The sequence below is a fragment of the Paramormyrops kingsleyae genome, chromosome 1, assembly GCF_048594095.1.
Source record: "Paramormyrops kingsleyae isolate MSU_618 chromosome 1, PKINGS_0.4, whole genome shotgun sequence".
Taxonomy (NCBI): domain Eukaryota; kingdom Metazoa; phylum Chordata; class Actinopteri; order Osteoglossiformes; family Mormyridae; genus Paramormyrops; species Paramormyrops kingsleyae.
The window spans coordinates 11,942,181-11,957,036 of record NC_132797.1 but is presented as its reverse complement, the minus strand read 5'-3'; the positions used below and the strand labels follow the sequence as shown (position 1 = coordinate 11,957,036).

At 46.5% G+C, this 14,856-nt stretch overlaps 1 protein-coding gene across 1 annotated transcript; it reads left to right on the top strand.

Annotated features, from left to right (window-relative positions):
* Window positions 1-25: 25 nt before the first annotated feature.
* etnk1 (ethanolamine kinase 1) lies at window positions 26-14,077 on the top strand. The gene is made up of 8 exons (XM_023816799.2): window positions 26-328; window positions 3,109-3,368; window positions 4,646-4,786; window positions 4,986-5,128; window positions 7,649-7,732; window positions 8,460-8,620; window positions 11,574-11,647; window positions 11,951-14,077. Exons 1-8 carry the CDS (start codon window positions 182-184, stop codon window positions 12,018-12,020), a joined length of 1,080 nt encoding a protein of 359 aa, XP_023672567.2. The 5' UTR covers window positions 26-181; the 3' UTR covers window positions 12,021-14,077.
* Window positions 14,078-14,856: the final 779 nt, after the last annotated feature.

Here is a 14,856-nt window from a genome sequence, read left to right as displayed (position 1 = left end):
GGACCGGCATGCACCGCGGCTGTATTTTATACAGGGGTGGAATTTTCCAGGAGGTGTAGCTGCTGTTCGTAAGAGGCGCGTACTCAACGGTTCTCCTTAGGACTCCCGATTCATTGAAACGCAGTCGCGATCGTTAGCAACTCTTTCTCGCTGAAAACAATCCTTCTTTGACTTTCTAGCAATGGCTAACTATATCCACGTACCAGAAGGAGCTCCTGCTGTCCCCAAATTAGATGTCACTGTAGACGAGCAGGATTTCAGAGCAGGGGCGCTGAAACTGATCAAGGAACTGAGACCCAGTTGGAAGCCGTCAGAGGTCAAAATGAAGGTAGTGAACGTTAATTATTCTCCTCCACACATCTCTCACTCTGCTCCCAAAGGTGAAAAAGGAGCCGGAGCGTTGTTTTCTGACAGAAACTGTTTCGCGGCTACGTGCTTTAGAGGAAGGCATTGTGTCGAGTAGTCGAGTACATTTTTTCGTGGCTGCGTCAGTTGAAGCAAGAGGAGAGTAGGCCCGTATCGACGCAACTAATCCGGCTGCCTGGGTACCGAAGATGGGGCTGTCGAATACGCAACGCACAAGCGTCGATCTCCTCCTCTTAGTATTTTAGAATGAATCACCCCGTGTGTTTATTGAATGCACGTTTTATCGAGCCGCTATACACTTCTGTCTGGGATACGACGTTTCGCATGAAAATGTCGCCAGCTCATCCCTCCAGTCACGTATGCGTCGCAGTGGGCGAGAGCCCGAGAAGGGAACCGGAAAAAAGCGCTTCAGTGGCTTTTCTCTCCATTATATGCGAAAATTCAAGTATAAGTCAGTAGTTTATTTCACAAAACGTTTTAGATTATGTTTATGATTTATAATAATGTAGTTTAAAGGAGCGCTTGAGTATTGAAGTAGGTCAAAATTGGGAGGGGGGCGGTTATCAGATACGCTCCCGCGGGGGTTGAGAATGACTCTGTACACATAGTCGTAATACTACTATCATTTAAACTGGTGCAAAGCTTGAAAAGTGTCAAACTCGTGTTAATATAATTTTACATTTTAAAAGCGAACATTAGGGGTCCTGTATGGCTCGGCTAAACTCGTAGCAGGGGAATGTCGGGTGAATTGAGGTCGGAGATGCGCTTATTGTGTGACAGCTGCCTGCATCTTAGTGTCGCAGGTATGTTTGTGGGGATGAGGCACCGGCGTGACTGCGGCCTGTTGCTGTGTCGTGATTTATGTTGGAGGTCACTTTACGGGAGGTTTGTGGTAATTTATGGAGGGGTTGGGACATCGCACTTGTCTTTCATTCAGGTCTTACACAATAGGGGTGTCAGGTCCAAGCCATTAAATATAATTGGTAAGGAGTTAACTGAATAAGACGGTTAATTTGGCCTTCTTTCATGTTCTTCTGTGCTGCTTCTCCTGTGAACTTTGCTGGTGTCTAGTGAGTTTGCAGATGTAAAATAAGGGAAGTGTTTACTGTAAGGGAGTATGTTTAAACTGAGTACAACTAGTTTGTCCTCAGTTTGCGGAACACTTGGAGAGTTCAAGTACATAAAACCATATTTAAGACCAAAATTTAATCTTGCATTTTTACCTAGTTGGCAAGAATTTTTTGGCAGCCGTACTTTTTTAAAATGAGCACAGCGATTACAAGCGCAGCTTTAATCTGGTAATAGTGTTATCCCTGTGCTACACTTGTATGATATTGAAGGCGTAAGCTGGACTTAACGCTGTGGGAGTGGCGAAGAACAACAGCAGCTCCCAACAGGTTTAACCTGAATGCCTGAAATGCCCTTTCCTGAACGTGGGGGTCATTGAACCGTGTCTGATCTCATGACCCGAGGAGCAGTCAAACCTCCAAGACAACAACAAAAAAAAATTCTCAATTGCTTATTTCTGTCATGTGTTTAGGAGTTATGCGGTCTCCAGGGCTGCCAGTGACAAAGCAACGTGTGGGTCTATTCTTCCCAGCCAAATTCTCTGAGCCTGCATACTTTAGGAAGTGACAGCTTTGTATCACTCTGTACAGCCTTGCACTTATCACATGACCTGAGCGAAGGCGCTTTGCATTCCGCTTAGTGACGCGCTGAAAACGACAATGGCTCGTATTACCGAGGGCTTGGCAATGACGTGGTTAATCTGGGAATTTAAAGGTGATGTCCGAAGCCATTTCCTGTGCCGTGACCTGGATGCTGCTACTCTAGCGGTTTGGCTGCCATAGTGTCTGTGGGTTCGGGCCCGACTTGGGCTCACCAGCGTTCTGATATCCTCCCAGTGCGGCCTTGAGCCTCATGGCTGTGCCAGTCACATGACCCTGCGCTGTAGCCTGCTACAGCCCATTCCTGCTCTATGGCACATTTGTCAAAGATGAGAGTAATGGGCAGAATCAGCACATGTCGTGCATTGTTGGCACCCACAGAATGACATTCCTAGACGATTGATTTTCGCGCAGTGTAGTAGCACGCTCTATATGGCGATTAGGCCATAATTCCTGCCCTCTCAAAAATGTACCATTATCTGTCAATAAAATTCTTGTCCAGTGAGGGGGGTTAATACACTACCCTCTTAGTTCTCATCCAAACAAGCCGGTGGGATTTGCCATGACTATGGCTGGATGTGGAGTTAAATCTGCAGCTGATTCCAGCAATATGCTGAAGAATGTGTTTAGTGGGTGGTACCACGTAGCTTCATGGGGATGTTTTTGTGAAAAACTGTATGGATCAAGATGCACAGGCAGGTTTTAAACAAGTTTAAAAGGAAGGACATGTCCCCCCATCAAATCAAAGTAAAGGGTTTTGTTTTTGGTTTTTTTGAAAGAGGTAGAGGTAGAATGTCACGGCCAACAGGGAAGGTGACTGACAGGCACATTGCAATAAACAGGTCAGCCATGTTTCAGCCTGTTTCTGCCTCTTGTAAAAGTAGGCAAATGAAGGCGATTTAAAAATACTCCGTTCCACCATGGGTTTACAATGTAGCTATCTGCTGTGGTTTGAGGATTTAAAGGAGTGTTTAGCAGCATCTGTAAATAGGAAAATATGAAGGCTTCTGCTCTGCACCACCTGTTGGACTAATGCCAAACTCTTTTGCATTTTTGTTTCTCCTCCCCTGTTCAGTCTTTCACCGATGGAATCACTAACAAGCTGATTGGCTGCTACGTGGGCGGAGTCATGCAAGACGTCGTCCTGGTGCGCATTTATGGCAATAAGACGGAGCTGTTCGTGGATCGCGATAACGAGGTGAAGAGCTTCCGGGTGCTGCAGGCCCACCGGTGTGCCCCTCGCCTCTATTGCACCTTCAACAACGGCCTGTGCTACAAGTTCCTGCAGGGCACCGCCCTTGATCCCCAGCACATCCGCAGTCCACCCATCTTCAGGTATGCGGACTCGGTAAAGGCATTGCCGGGCTTGAAGAGCGACAGTCACATAAAACCAAAGATGTACTTATTTAATTCACATACGATGTACATCATATTTCACTATGTGCTAATGTCCTCTAACGTCTGGCAGAGTCGCCGTGTAATGTTAGCATCAAACGGTAGCAGATTTAGCATTTGCTTGAGTAAATTTGCATTAGGAATTCATTCCATTTCACTGTTCTTTTGTAATTTAAGTAGGTGGTAAATTTTCAAGTTCCAGGTTTTCAGGAATGCATCACTACATCGCGATGCCCGGTACATAAGAACATAAGAACTATACAAACGAGAGGAGGCCATTCGGCCCATCGAGCTCTGTTGGGGAGAACTTAACTAATAGCTCAGAGTTGTTAAAATCTTATCTAGCTCTGATTTAAAGGAGCCCAAGGATTCAGCTTGCACTACGTTATCAGGAAGACTATTCCATACTCTGACTACACGCTGTGTAAAGAAGTGCTTCCTTAAATCCAGTTTGAAATGTTCTCCCGCTAATTTCCACCTATGGCCACCTATATTAATAATGAATAATATATCGAATATACTCCATGCATATTGACTCTGTATCTCTGGTATCTCTGTGCATTTCGACCAATCAGATTGTGGCGACGCAGCCAACCCGGTTCGGTCACGCTTTCGGCTCGGTAAGCAGGGCCAAGGCAGCCCAGGTACAGCTCGCATACTTTACAATGCAAAACCGTCAGCTGGCGGTACGACTCGGTTCTTGGTGGTAGCAGACAATCGGCGTAAGATATCCCAGCATCTCTGATGTAGAGCGTGAGCTACTTTTTCCAAGAACTCTGCCTGCACAGACACGCCTGCCTTCTCATCAGCTCACGTTTATTGCCACATGGATTAAAAAAAAGAAAAGAAACACCTGCGGCTACACTCATGTTGACACGCGTAGCTCTGATCCTGTAAAGCTTTGGAGAGACACACAGAGGTGTGGTTTGCTACACACACACACACACAGTTGTATAATCTTCTTGGGGACCGCTCATTCATTTCTATGGGAAAAATGCTAATGCTAACTATGACAACCTTAACCCCCACCCTGCCCTAACCATAACCATAAGTAACCAAACAAAATACAAGAGTTTTTGCATTTTTAGTTTTTTCATTGCAGTCACGGATTTTTATGAAATAGTTTTCCCATATGGGGACCTGGACCTTATGGTCCCCATCACACAGAGCTCTTGGTGAGCTCTGTGTGATGACTTGGTGATGTTCTCTTCCCTCAGCTTGATAGCCAGGCAGATGGCCAAGTATCACGCCATCCATGCCCACAACGGCTGGGTGCCTAAGTCTGACCTGTGGCTGAAGATGGGAAAGTACTTCTCCCTGGTGCCTACTTACTTTGAGGACCCAGCCAAGAACCTGAGGTACAAGGTTTTTTTTGTTGTTGTTGTTTTTGCCTAGAATTCAGTACGGTGATTGAGGTCACAGATCTGCTGGTATGTTGTCCTAAACGGGGACCTTTCTGTTTGCTCCATAGAAGACCTGGAGTAAAATCCATCAAGAAAGTTGCATAGTTTCATAACCCTTATGCTGTATTTAGCCGCTTCCTTTAATGTCTGCCAGGTTCAAACAGGAAATTCCCAGTGCCATACAGCTCCAGGAAGAGATGGTGTGGATGCAGCAGAGCCTGTCAGTGTTGGGCTCACCTGTGGTTCTCTGTCACAACGACCTGCTGTGTAAGAACATCATCTACAACGAGGCCGCAGGTGAGGCTCTACCTCCCGGGACTCCGCCCCTGTCCGCACCTGCCTCGTGCTTTGCCAGGTCACCAGGGCCACCCCTGGGCCTGCTGCTGGAGGTTTAGAGCTGGCGCCCCGGATTGGCATGTGATGTTGTGAGGGGGTGGAACATCCTGTAGGGTAAGACTGGACAGAGGTTTTAGTAGAAATATGGCTTTTTCACCCTTCACCTGCTCTTAGCTGTGGGCTTCCTGTTTTCTTCATTATGGGAACAGAGACTACAGTGTCTGGGAACTCATGCAATGCTATGGTAACATTAGCCCCTCACCTTCTGTCAATAAGGGTAGCAGCTACCTGCTCTTGTAACATTAAGGTTCTGCTTTCCTAGGGGAGACTGAATTACTCCTGCTAAAAGTCACCTATTACAAGTTTAAAACATTGGCCAATCAATTAAATAATGGAAAATAGATGCGAGGGAGGGAGTTAAAGGGGATGGGGGGCCCCCCCTGTTGCAGGTGAAGGGAGAAGGGTTATCTCAGATGTCTTGTTGCTGAGATTCGCTGCTCATGGTTGGTGCACAGGGAAAGTCACAGTTCGGTTTGGCCTGATATGCTGGCTTGGCCGTTCGTAGGTCCTGCCAGAAAAGTCCACATCCTCCTTAAAAAGCTTCACCGAAGGGCTTTTTCTTGTCAGCAATGCAGTGGCAGGATTTCTGTATGGCTGTAAATGGCTGTAAATTATTATTTGTGGCGCTTTGGGAATGTATGTTTGTATGTTTTTTTTTTTTGTTTTTTTTATGCATTTGACCACTAATAGCTCTCTGCAGAACAATGCAAGTCACTCTTACACCCATGTGGTACGGTCCTTGGCTTGTTTTTTTGTTTTGGGGCGCTGGAGAAAATGGGGGGGGGGGGGGATGTTTTGGAGATCCAGTCAGTTTTGCAGGGGGTTGGGCGGGGAGGGATCGAACTCATGGCTCCTTGTGTCCAGATGTTTTTCTCTCCTAGGAGTGACACCGCCGCCTGCTGGAAGGGTGAGATGGTTCTGAGCGGCCACGCCCCGTTTCCGTGCCGCAATGTAACCGGCTACGCCCAGCTCAGTGCCAGATAGAAACCCGACCAGGCCCAGTTCGAATGAGACTTGCGCTGGTTTAAATCCCTTTTTGTTTTTGACTGCTGTTTTCTCAATGCGGTTGTGCAACAAGCGAGGGCCTTGCTTGCTCTGTCGGCTGAGGCTGCTTTTGGCTCCTAGTCAGGTGACTCAATAAAAGCTGCAGTCAAATAAGTTGTAAATCCCTCAGGCTGAGAAAACTGAGACCTGCGGCAGTGTAGCCTGAACAGGAAGCCCTTTGCTCATTTTCATACGGGCAGTGACCTGAGCCGATTGGGCGCCCTCTCGGCCAATAAGAACGCAGCACCGCTGGGGGCGTAAGCTGAAGGGACGGGAAGTGTGAGGCCATAGTGAGGGGAGGGGTGGGTGCGGGGAGGTGGGGAGGGAGATGCGCGGCGTCTCTGCAGTGAAGCTGTTTGTGTTCTGTGTCAGATGTGAGTGTGCCCAAACCTCTTCATCTGCTGCACAGGGCTATAGCCACTGACTGGAGGTGTTCTGTTGTGTCCCGCTAGGACCGCACCCGGCCTGGTAACCACCTCACATGTCTCCTTCTGTAGACCAAACATGGCAAACTTGTAAAGCCAACATTCAGCCCCAAATTCGCACTGACACCCAGAGACACACAGTCACAGATTAAGCTGCACGATTTGTAATTTATGTGGGAGCAGAGAGTAAATTGCACATATGGTCTCTGGTCTCATATTTAAATGTCAGAGAAGAGCAAAAGGAAAGTATTTATTTAAATAAGGGGAGGGGGGTAGATGGAGACTCTGTCCTCCAGAGAAAGAAATCGCAGCAGATTTTTTTTTTCCCAATAATTTTTTTCAATTCAAAAATTTCAAATCTGGGGGTTAAGACTTTGCATTTTGAAAACACCCTTTTCACATTAACAGTGCAAAGTCTTTCTTCTGCTAATTGGTGCTGGACCTAATTCTTCCACTAGAAGGCACTGTCTGGTTTCCTCTGTCTCCATTCTGCATGCTTCATCTTGGCATTGCCAGTGTAGCCTTTGCTTATTTGGATTTCAGCATGACTTGCTGTTCTGTTTTTAGTCGACAGGTACGCCCTGTAATAACATGACACGTAAAGCCACCCAAAGTGTGTTAAGCACCTTGCTTATTTCCTTCTTGCACCTCTGCTTGAAGGCCTTGCCCTCAGCCCTGGCTGTCGGCACCTTTCCTTGCCAGGACCTTGTGTGTCCAGCATGCTGTGTCACTTGCCTGTAGCCCATATCCTGTCTTTAATTACCCTTTTCCCACAGCTCCCCTTCCTCTCAAAATGCAAACTCTTGCCCCAATTGGAAACTGCCAAGTAGAGCGTCAGTGAAGAGGCATCACACTCAGTTCGCACACACAGTATGAAAGTTAATTTCTGGGGCTTTGAAGATCACACCCGTGTCTAGCGTGTAAAAGATTCTCATTTGTTTGTCCGCACCAGGTAACGTAAAGTTCATTGACTATGAATACGCTGGCTACAGTTACCAGGCCTATGATATTGGGAACCACTTCAACGAGTTTGCAGGTAAGTCTTGATCTCTGACTCCCGCCTCCTTCCCTCTTTAACTCTGCTGCCTACTTGTGTTACAGCCCCCCACATGCTATGTGGAAATGTCATTTTCGTTAAACCCGAGTCCTGTAACGCTGCCTTGTTTGTATGGTAGCCTTGGCGAGAGACCTGGGACGAGCCTAGCCACTGTCAGATGTTGACACAATCCTACCCATATTCTGGTCTTTTTTTTTCCTTTTTTTAACCTCGTGGTGTGGTACCACTAATTTTATTTTCTCCCCTTTCCTATTCCCCCGCTCGTTCGTTTTTTTTTAGTTATTGTACCACACTCATGAAATGAACTTGTCAGCCTAGAAAAGCTGTTCTGCTGCTCTGGAACATTCTGTTCCTCATTTCTGAGGTGCTGAAGCCTCTTACCCAGTCTGCATTTTTTGTGGCCTTTTCCTGAAGAAAAAGCTTTTAGGACTTTCTGTTTCAAATTCTGAAGGTGTCCTTTTGGTTTCAGCTGTTTGGCTTATGTTTGGCCCATCTGTTAACTGTTCTGCTGCTGTGATTCATTTACTCATATGTGTTTTAAGTACCTTTTAATATTTGTGGCGTCAGTTTTGATGGTTATTCTGATGTGAGACCAGATTATTGCATACCAGTGATGATGATATAATCAGCGTGTAGGTGATTTTTAAAATTATTATAATTTTTTTTAAGTGATCATGCCCCTTTAAGAGACTTCTGTGTTTGACAGGTCTCAGCGAGGTGGACTACAGTCAGTACCCAGTGCGAGAGCTGCAGGCTCAGTGGCTGAGGGCTTATCTGGAAGCCTACAATGAGTACAAGGGCCTTGGGGTGGAAGTTTCTGAGGCTGAGGTTGAAGTCCTGTATGTGCAGGTCAATAACTTTGCCCTGGTGAGTATGTCCAGTACAGCTTATGCGCTGTCGCCGCCTGGTGGTTCGAGTGTTATTGTAGGTTGGTGTGTGTGTGCGCACCCCCCCCCCCCCCCCCCCATGCCCTGCGACAGTAGGTGCGAACACGGTAGCCCTTTTCATTGCTGTCTTGCAACAGCGGAAGTGACCAACTGTTTTTTTTTTTTTGTTTTTTTTCTGGCCCAACTTCTATTTAAAAATTAAAAGAACCCAATGTGAAAAGCCCCTCACTCCCACAGCTGACACTGGTGTAGACTAACGGATGTGGTTTTGCTTCCTGCCCCGTTCACTGAGCTGTGTGTTATAGCTGCTGTTCATGCACATGTCGCTTGCGCTCAAATCGCAGGCACTGCCGCATGATTGTAAAACCCCATCTGGGTCTTTGCCTGTGCTGGCTGAGCATGGAGTGAGTAACTCCTGTCGGCATTAGCTGGTGGTGAAGCCAGTGTGGGAATTTTGACCGATACATTTGTCTAATATTTACCGATGCAATGGGCTTAACCTTTTTAGCTCCACAAATCTGTGGTGAAACGGATGTTAGTGACGTCATGAATGTGTGTAACCGCCGAATCATATAATGCAGGCAGGGAGACCTCAGCAAGGTAGTGCACGCTTGGGAGAATATAACAAAGTCCTAAATGGTGAATGAGCCGATAAAATCCTTCGTCCTCCGCTGTGCAAAATGGCTGAGCATCCAATGCAGTCAGCTGCATTATTTTAGTAGTTATGTATCTAACTCTGTCGCTGCTAAATTTGAATATTGACTGAAGCCTAAATATCGGCGAGCAGTATTGGCAAAACTGACATGTTCATTTAAAAAAGTAAAATAAAAATCATCCAATACTAACTCATTGGAGTTTTACTTGCTGGTACCTCAACTATAATCTGTTGGTTAGCTCTCTGAACCAATCATTTTTCATTCTGCCCTTGGAACATTTTTGTGTAATAAAACTCCGAGCACATGTGCCTACTGTGGTAGGTGTTGGCCGGTGCTCGGCGAGCTTTGGGTTGTTGACCTATGTGGGTTGCCGGCCTGTGTGAGCGTGTTGGACCCTGTGGGCGCCCCAGGCGGTGCCGGCCCTTTGAAGTGCCAAACGATGGTGCCTCAAACGGAGCTTGTGCTTGTCTTTGATGTTCCTCTGGTCCACCCTCTGCCCTTTTGCTCTCACTGCTCCAGCACTTTCTGTAGTACTGGCAGCAGGAAGACAACAGGAATAATCTTTAATACCAGAAATTGATTAAACAAAAGTGTGTGTGTGTTTTGGGTAGAGGATGAATGCCGTGTGGCACATCCGTGCAATTAAAGGTTTGGGTTTTGTCATCCATTGTGATGAACTTCCTTTTACTTGTAAATGACGATGAAGATGAAGCACCCTTGGAAATCACTGTGCTGTTTTGTCCCGCTGAAAAAGCAAGGAGAAATACTTTGAAAAGAGCACTTTAATCTTCTTGCCTCCGCGATTAGACCTTGAAAAGAATACAGGCACAATGTGAGGGGGGAGGGAAAAAATGCAATTGTAAATATCTTGCATGAATGCGACAATAGCTTTGTTGCAGAATGCGGTCTTCTACCAATTATTTTTAATTGAAATGGAGGAAAACAGTGCGCGTTTCAAAACAAGTACGAAAGTCTTTGGGTTGCACAGCACCTGACCTAAGCAGCTGGCTCTCTACACACACACGTACACACACACACGGACACACACGTACGTACACACACACACACAACAATAGGTTGTTTTTTTTTTCTTTTGCTTGTGGAGAGCAGCCCTTAAAGTTTAATTCTGCACTGTGGACTGCATGCTAATTAGTAGGAGACTAGCAGTGAAGCCATTGACTACTGTTTGCCGTTTAAAAAGTTAGCCGTTAAGAATTGGTTAACCTGTCACACTTGACTGTTCATAACTGTAATCCTTTGTAGTTCCTGGTTGGTATGCTTTTTTAATTAGTTTTGGGGAGTGCTCAGCTTGGGAGACCTCGGTGTCCATATCGGCGGCGGCCTTCGGCTGGTCCCGGGGCTGTACTGCCCGTCTGGTTTTGCTCTGCCCGTGTATGTTGACTGGCTTGCTGCGGATTGCAGTCGTATGACCCAAGTTTGTGGCTGTGGTGACAGTTGCTTTTAATTTCTACCCAACATGGGCTTTTTGTGCTCTAATAACTGCACTTTATTTTTTTTTCCCTTATTCTGAGGTTGAGGAAGGTTACTGGTGAGAAATGCTAACAATAGGTTGGAGATTGACTTCCCCCGGTCAGTGTATGGCTGACCTTTTTTCCCTGTGCCACCATGCATGTTGCACAGTTCTGCATTATCTGTGGTTCTTGTGTTTTATTATGAAGAAAGCTGCAGTAGATAGCTGTGTAACACTGGCTGAGCCACTTCACTGTGGTGGCAGCTCGAGTCTGTTCACACGGCGACTTTCAGCAGGTGGGAGCTTCGCTACACAACCATGTCTTTGCGAGTCATACCTACCTGGCCTCGCATTACATGCCAGATACCACCGATTTTTGGTTATTGAGTTCTCAACACTGCCTTCAAGTTAATTCTTGTAGTTTTTAATGTTTGTTACGAGTGGTGGGAAAACCTCGTACTATTTGATATTATCAGTTTCTGCAACTGTGATGCATCATCCTTGCCCAGTGGCTTTAGCTGTGATGATCTTCACCCAGATATGTAGAGGTGGAACTGAATATTGAGAGGTGATTGGTTCGGCCGCATTTCCCCCGAGGACTGCTGGGTGAACCAGTTTTGCGCGACGCCGCTTGTTATTCCGTGTGATGTCAGCAGGGAGCGTGGGGCTGCACAGCCTGCTATCGCTTCCCAGCGGGTTCAAGTTCTGCCTGAAATCGGGTCTGAGCGCTGGTCAGGATTCGCTTCGAGCCTGACGGTTTATTTTATTAAATTTTTTTAAGCTTGCTTCTCTCTCTCTCCTTCCAGGCTTCTCATTTCTTCTGGGGGCTGTGGGCTCTAATTCAGGCCCAGTACTCCACCATTGACTTCGATTTCCTGGGGTGAGTCTCTGCTCTTTCAAGCACGACGCGGCACCTTAATGTTTAACTTCAGCGCATTCCAAGGCAGGGTTCCAGCTAAGCTTGTTAGCGCACATGATCTTCCTGGCGTTGGCCGGGGGGGCTGGTTGGCAGGCGGACGGCCTCGCTGAATGGGGGAGTGTTGTCTCCCATGTTTACTGAGCTTAACTCCCACTGTTCCTCCCCCCTTCAGTCAGCGCCCAAATCCATCTTGTCATCAGGTATTTAACAGGAGCGGCCATGTTGGAGGTGTTGACAGACCCTGTGCTTGCTGCTTTCGCACAGGTACGCCATCCTTCGCTTTGGGCAGTATGTGAAAATGAAGCCGGAGGTGACTGCGCTGAGCTTCCCCTAATGAGACTACGACAGTTCCACTCTGCTGTTCCACTCGCTCGTAGGGCTCCCCCTAGTGGACATCATGACCAACGTGCGAATGCTTCCCCCAATGTGACACGACTGCATTCGCTTACCCTGTTCCCTGTCGCTGCCCCCTTCCCATCATGGTTCATTCTGTCGGTTTTCAAAGCCATGCGATGCACTGCAACCTCCCTGTCAGTGCAGGCAGTTTCACTCCACCCCCTCCACCCCCCCCCCCGAATACAATGTGAAATGGCCAAGTGAGCACTGCCTCACTGTGCAGGCCTGAACAGACTGGGTGTTGGACCCAGTATGAAGGTAGAATGAAGGCAGGGTTGGTGTTGCACTCTGGTCAGATGTTACGACGCAGCTCAGTTAAGATTTAATTTTTAAATCACCCCCTAAATGACATTTCTCATGTCTGCTTCCTTAGATTTTTTTTCCCTTTGCTGTCATCTTCAGACTGGCGTAGCTGTGGTAAGACTTGAGATTCGCAGACCAAAGACTTGTGAGTTTCGTTTTTTTTTTTTTCTTTCTCTTTTTTTTCCCTGAAGTTGCGTGTGATTTGCCGAGTGCCGCCTGTTTTACCAGCAGCCTGTACCGGGCTCTCTTCCTGTCTCGCGACGTTCTCTTACCCTGGTGCTAGGTCGAGAACTCTTCACCACAGACAGATGGTCTATAGAAGAACCTACACCAAAGCTTTTGGTTTTTTTTTTTTTTTTGGCTTGTAAATAGTGCACATAGTCCATTCTATTTGAAAATATAATGTATCATTTGTACCTTTTGAAAGTGGGTTTTTTATATAAATATACAGTTTGAAGTGACTCTGTTCTCGAGCTCCTCTGTCTGGAGACGGAGGGGATGCATGGTGTCTGGACCCGGTGCCTTGAGGAGTGAGATCGCCAGGCGGCCTTCCCGCTCTCTGCGGTGTCGCGTGTGACGCGTGCCATCTTGCAGTAACCCCATCCCCAAAGAATCCCAATCCGACTGACTGTATCCCCACCTTAGTGTTAAACCCCTTTGCCTCTGTGGCTGCCTGTATTGTGCAGTCTCCCTGTCCAGGAGGCTAAAAGCTGAAGTGCGTGTGAATGGGCCGAGATGGCACCATGCTGACCTACCAGTCCTTGCGTTCGGATCACATTCTTTACACGCTATGGAAACACGGTTCATGTTTTATGTTTTGGAAGCTTTTTGTGTTTGTTTTGTTTTTTTTTTTTTGTTTTTTTTTGGAAATGTTATTTTTGTCAGTTTAACTTATGTTAGGTGACTAAAGTTCTTTGCCCCCCTTTCCTATTTCTGAGAACAGCTCATACGTAAACAGGATGACAAGGATACCTGGGAAAACTGATGTTTAATACAGTGTCTTGCAGTGTCTGGTTCCACCAGTGGCAAACCGCTCGCCACATTCCAGAAGGCTCTGCCCCTTTTTAAAATCAATAATGGGGACCTCCAGCTGATGCAATCGATCAAGATTGCGGCATAGTTGCTGCTCTTGTACGTGAGTCTGTCAGCAGCATTCTGTCAGAATTGCATTATTTTCTTGAATAATGTAGTGTAGCCCAGCCTTTGATATGGTTTCTTTATGGATACAGAGTTTTGTCTGTAGGGATCCGATTCTGCTGTACTGGGACTTCATTAAATCCCCTAACTGCACATATGGCTGCTGTTTGTGCTGGCTGGACCCACATAACCTCATAGAGAAACTTCAGATCTCGTTACAACAGTAGTTTGTGTGTTTGTGTGTGTGTGTGTGTGTGTGTGTGTGTGTGTGTGTGTGTTTGTGTGGGTGCGTGCGCGTGCGTGTATATATTTGTGTGTGGGTGCGTGTGTGTGTGTGTGTGTATGTATGTGTGTGTGTGTGTGTGTGTGTGTGTGTGTGTGTGTGTATATACAGAAACACACTTTAAAACATGCAATATCTGCTCTGTCTTTTGTGAATTACTGTAAATAGGAAAAATTTTCCCTTTTTCTAAAACAAAACTAATATAAGCAACCTTGATGAAACTGTAAAAGTGTGACAAGTGCGCTAAAGTGAAATAAAGGTTTTAAACGGTCCCCTCCTGCCTGCAGTCTTTCTTTCCCACCTTCACACAAATCTCACCCTTGTCCACTGTGCATCACAAGCCCTAATTGGTAGAATTAGGGATTTACAAAGGGTTCACTTTACTCTGCTGCTGACCTGTTTTATTTTCTAATTTGCTAAATTTTTACCCAGTAACTTGCATATTCTTCACTTGTTTACTCTAGGGCTGCATTTTTCTTGCACAATTCTGCATTAATTCCAACCCTCGAAGGCTCGGCAGTCACAGGACTGTGACTAGTCTACATCCTTAACTCTTCTTTGTCGTCTCCTACATGTGAAGCAGTTCTGCGGGAGTCTCCATGATTTTTACGGACCGATTCCTGCCCTGGGCGTGTGGGAGATCAGTTGGTAGATGGGTCATTTACAGATTTCTAACCCTTACGCAGGCCAGCCCACATCAACAGAGACTGGTGTCTGGACCCTAACGCCAGGCTGTGCCTCGGTCCTGTGCCAGCACTCTGTCCTCCTGCAGTCTATAAACATGCAGTTAGGCTAACTGGTGTATCTAAATTGCCCATAATATTCGTGTATATATGTATACCCTGTGACAGACTGGTATCTTCACTAGAATGTACTGCTGCCTTTGGGCTCATACTGTGACCTTTTTGTTTGATGACCTTGATCAAGATAAGAGGTTGGAAGTCAGATTAAAATATTCTAAAGGGGGGGGATCATGTGGCACTACCTACATTCCTTGCTGTGGTTCCATCCAGCGTGGCTTATTTACTCTGGGATCTCATGTTTACTATCC

What these genes read in the sequence shown, in the direction of transcription:
- etnk1 (XM_023816799.2), top strand. Translation starts at nt 182, where the DNA reads ATGGCTAACTATATCCACGTACCAGAAGGAGCTCCTGCTGTCCCCAAA. An exon ending in CGCAGTCCACCCATCTTCAG is followed by an intron (nt 3,369 to 4,645) that starts GTATGCGGACTC and finishes CTCTTCCCTCAG; the next exon opens with CTTGATAGCCAGGCAGATGG. An exon ending in AGGTCAATAACTTTGCCCTG is followed by an intron (nt 8,621 to 11,573) that starts GTGAGTATGTCC and finishes CTCTCCTTCCAG; the next exon opens with GCTTCTCATTTCTTCTGGGG.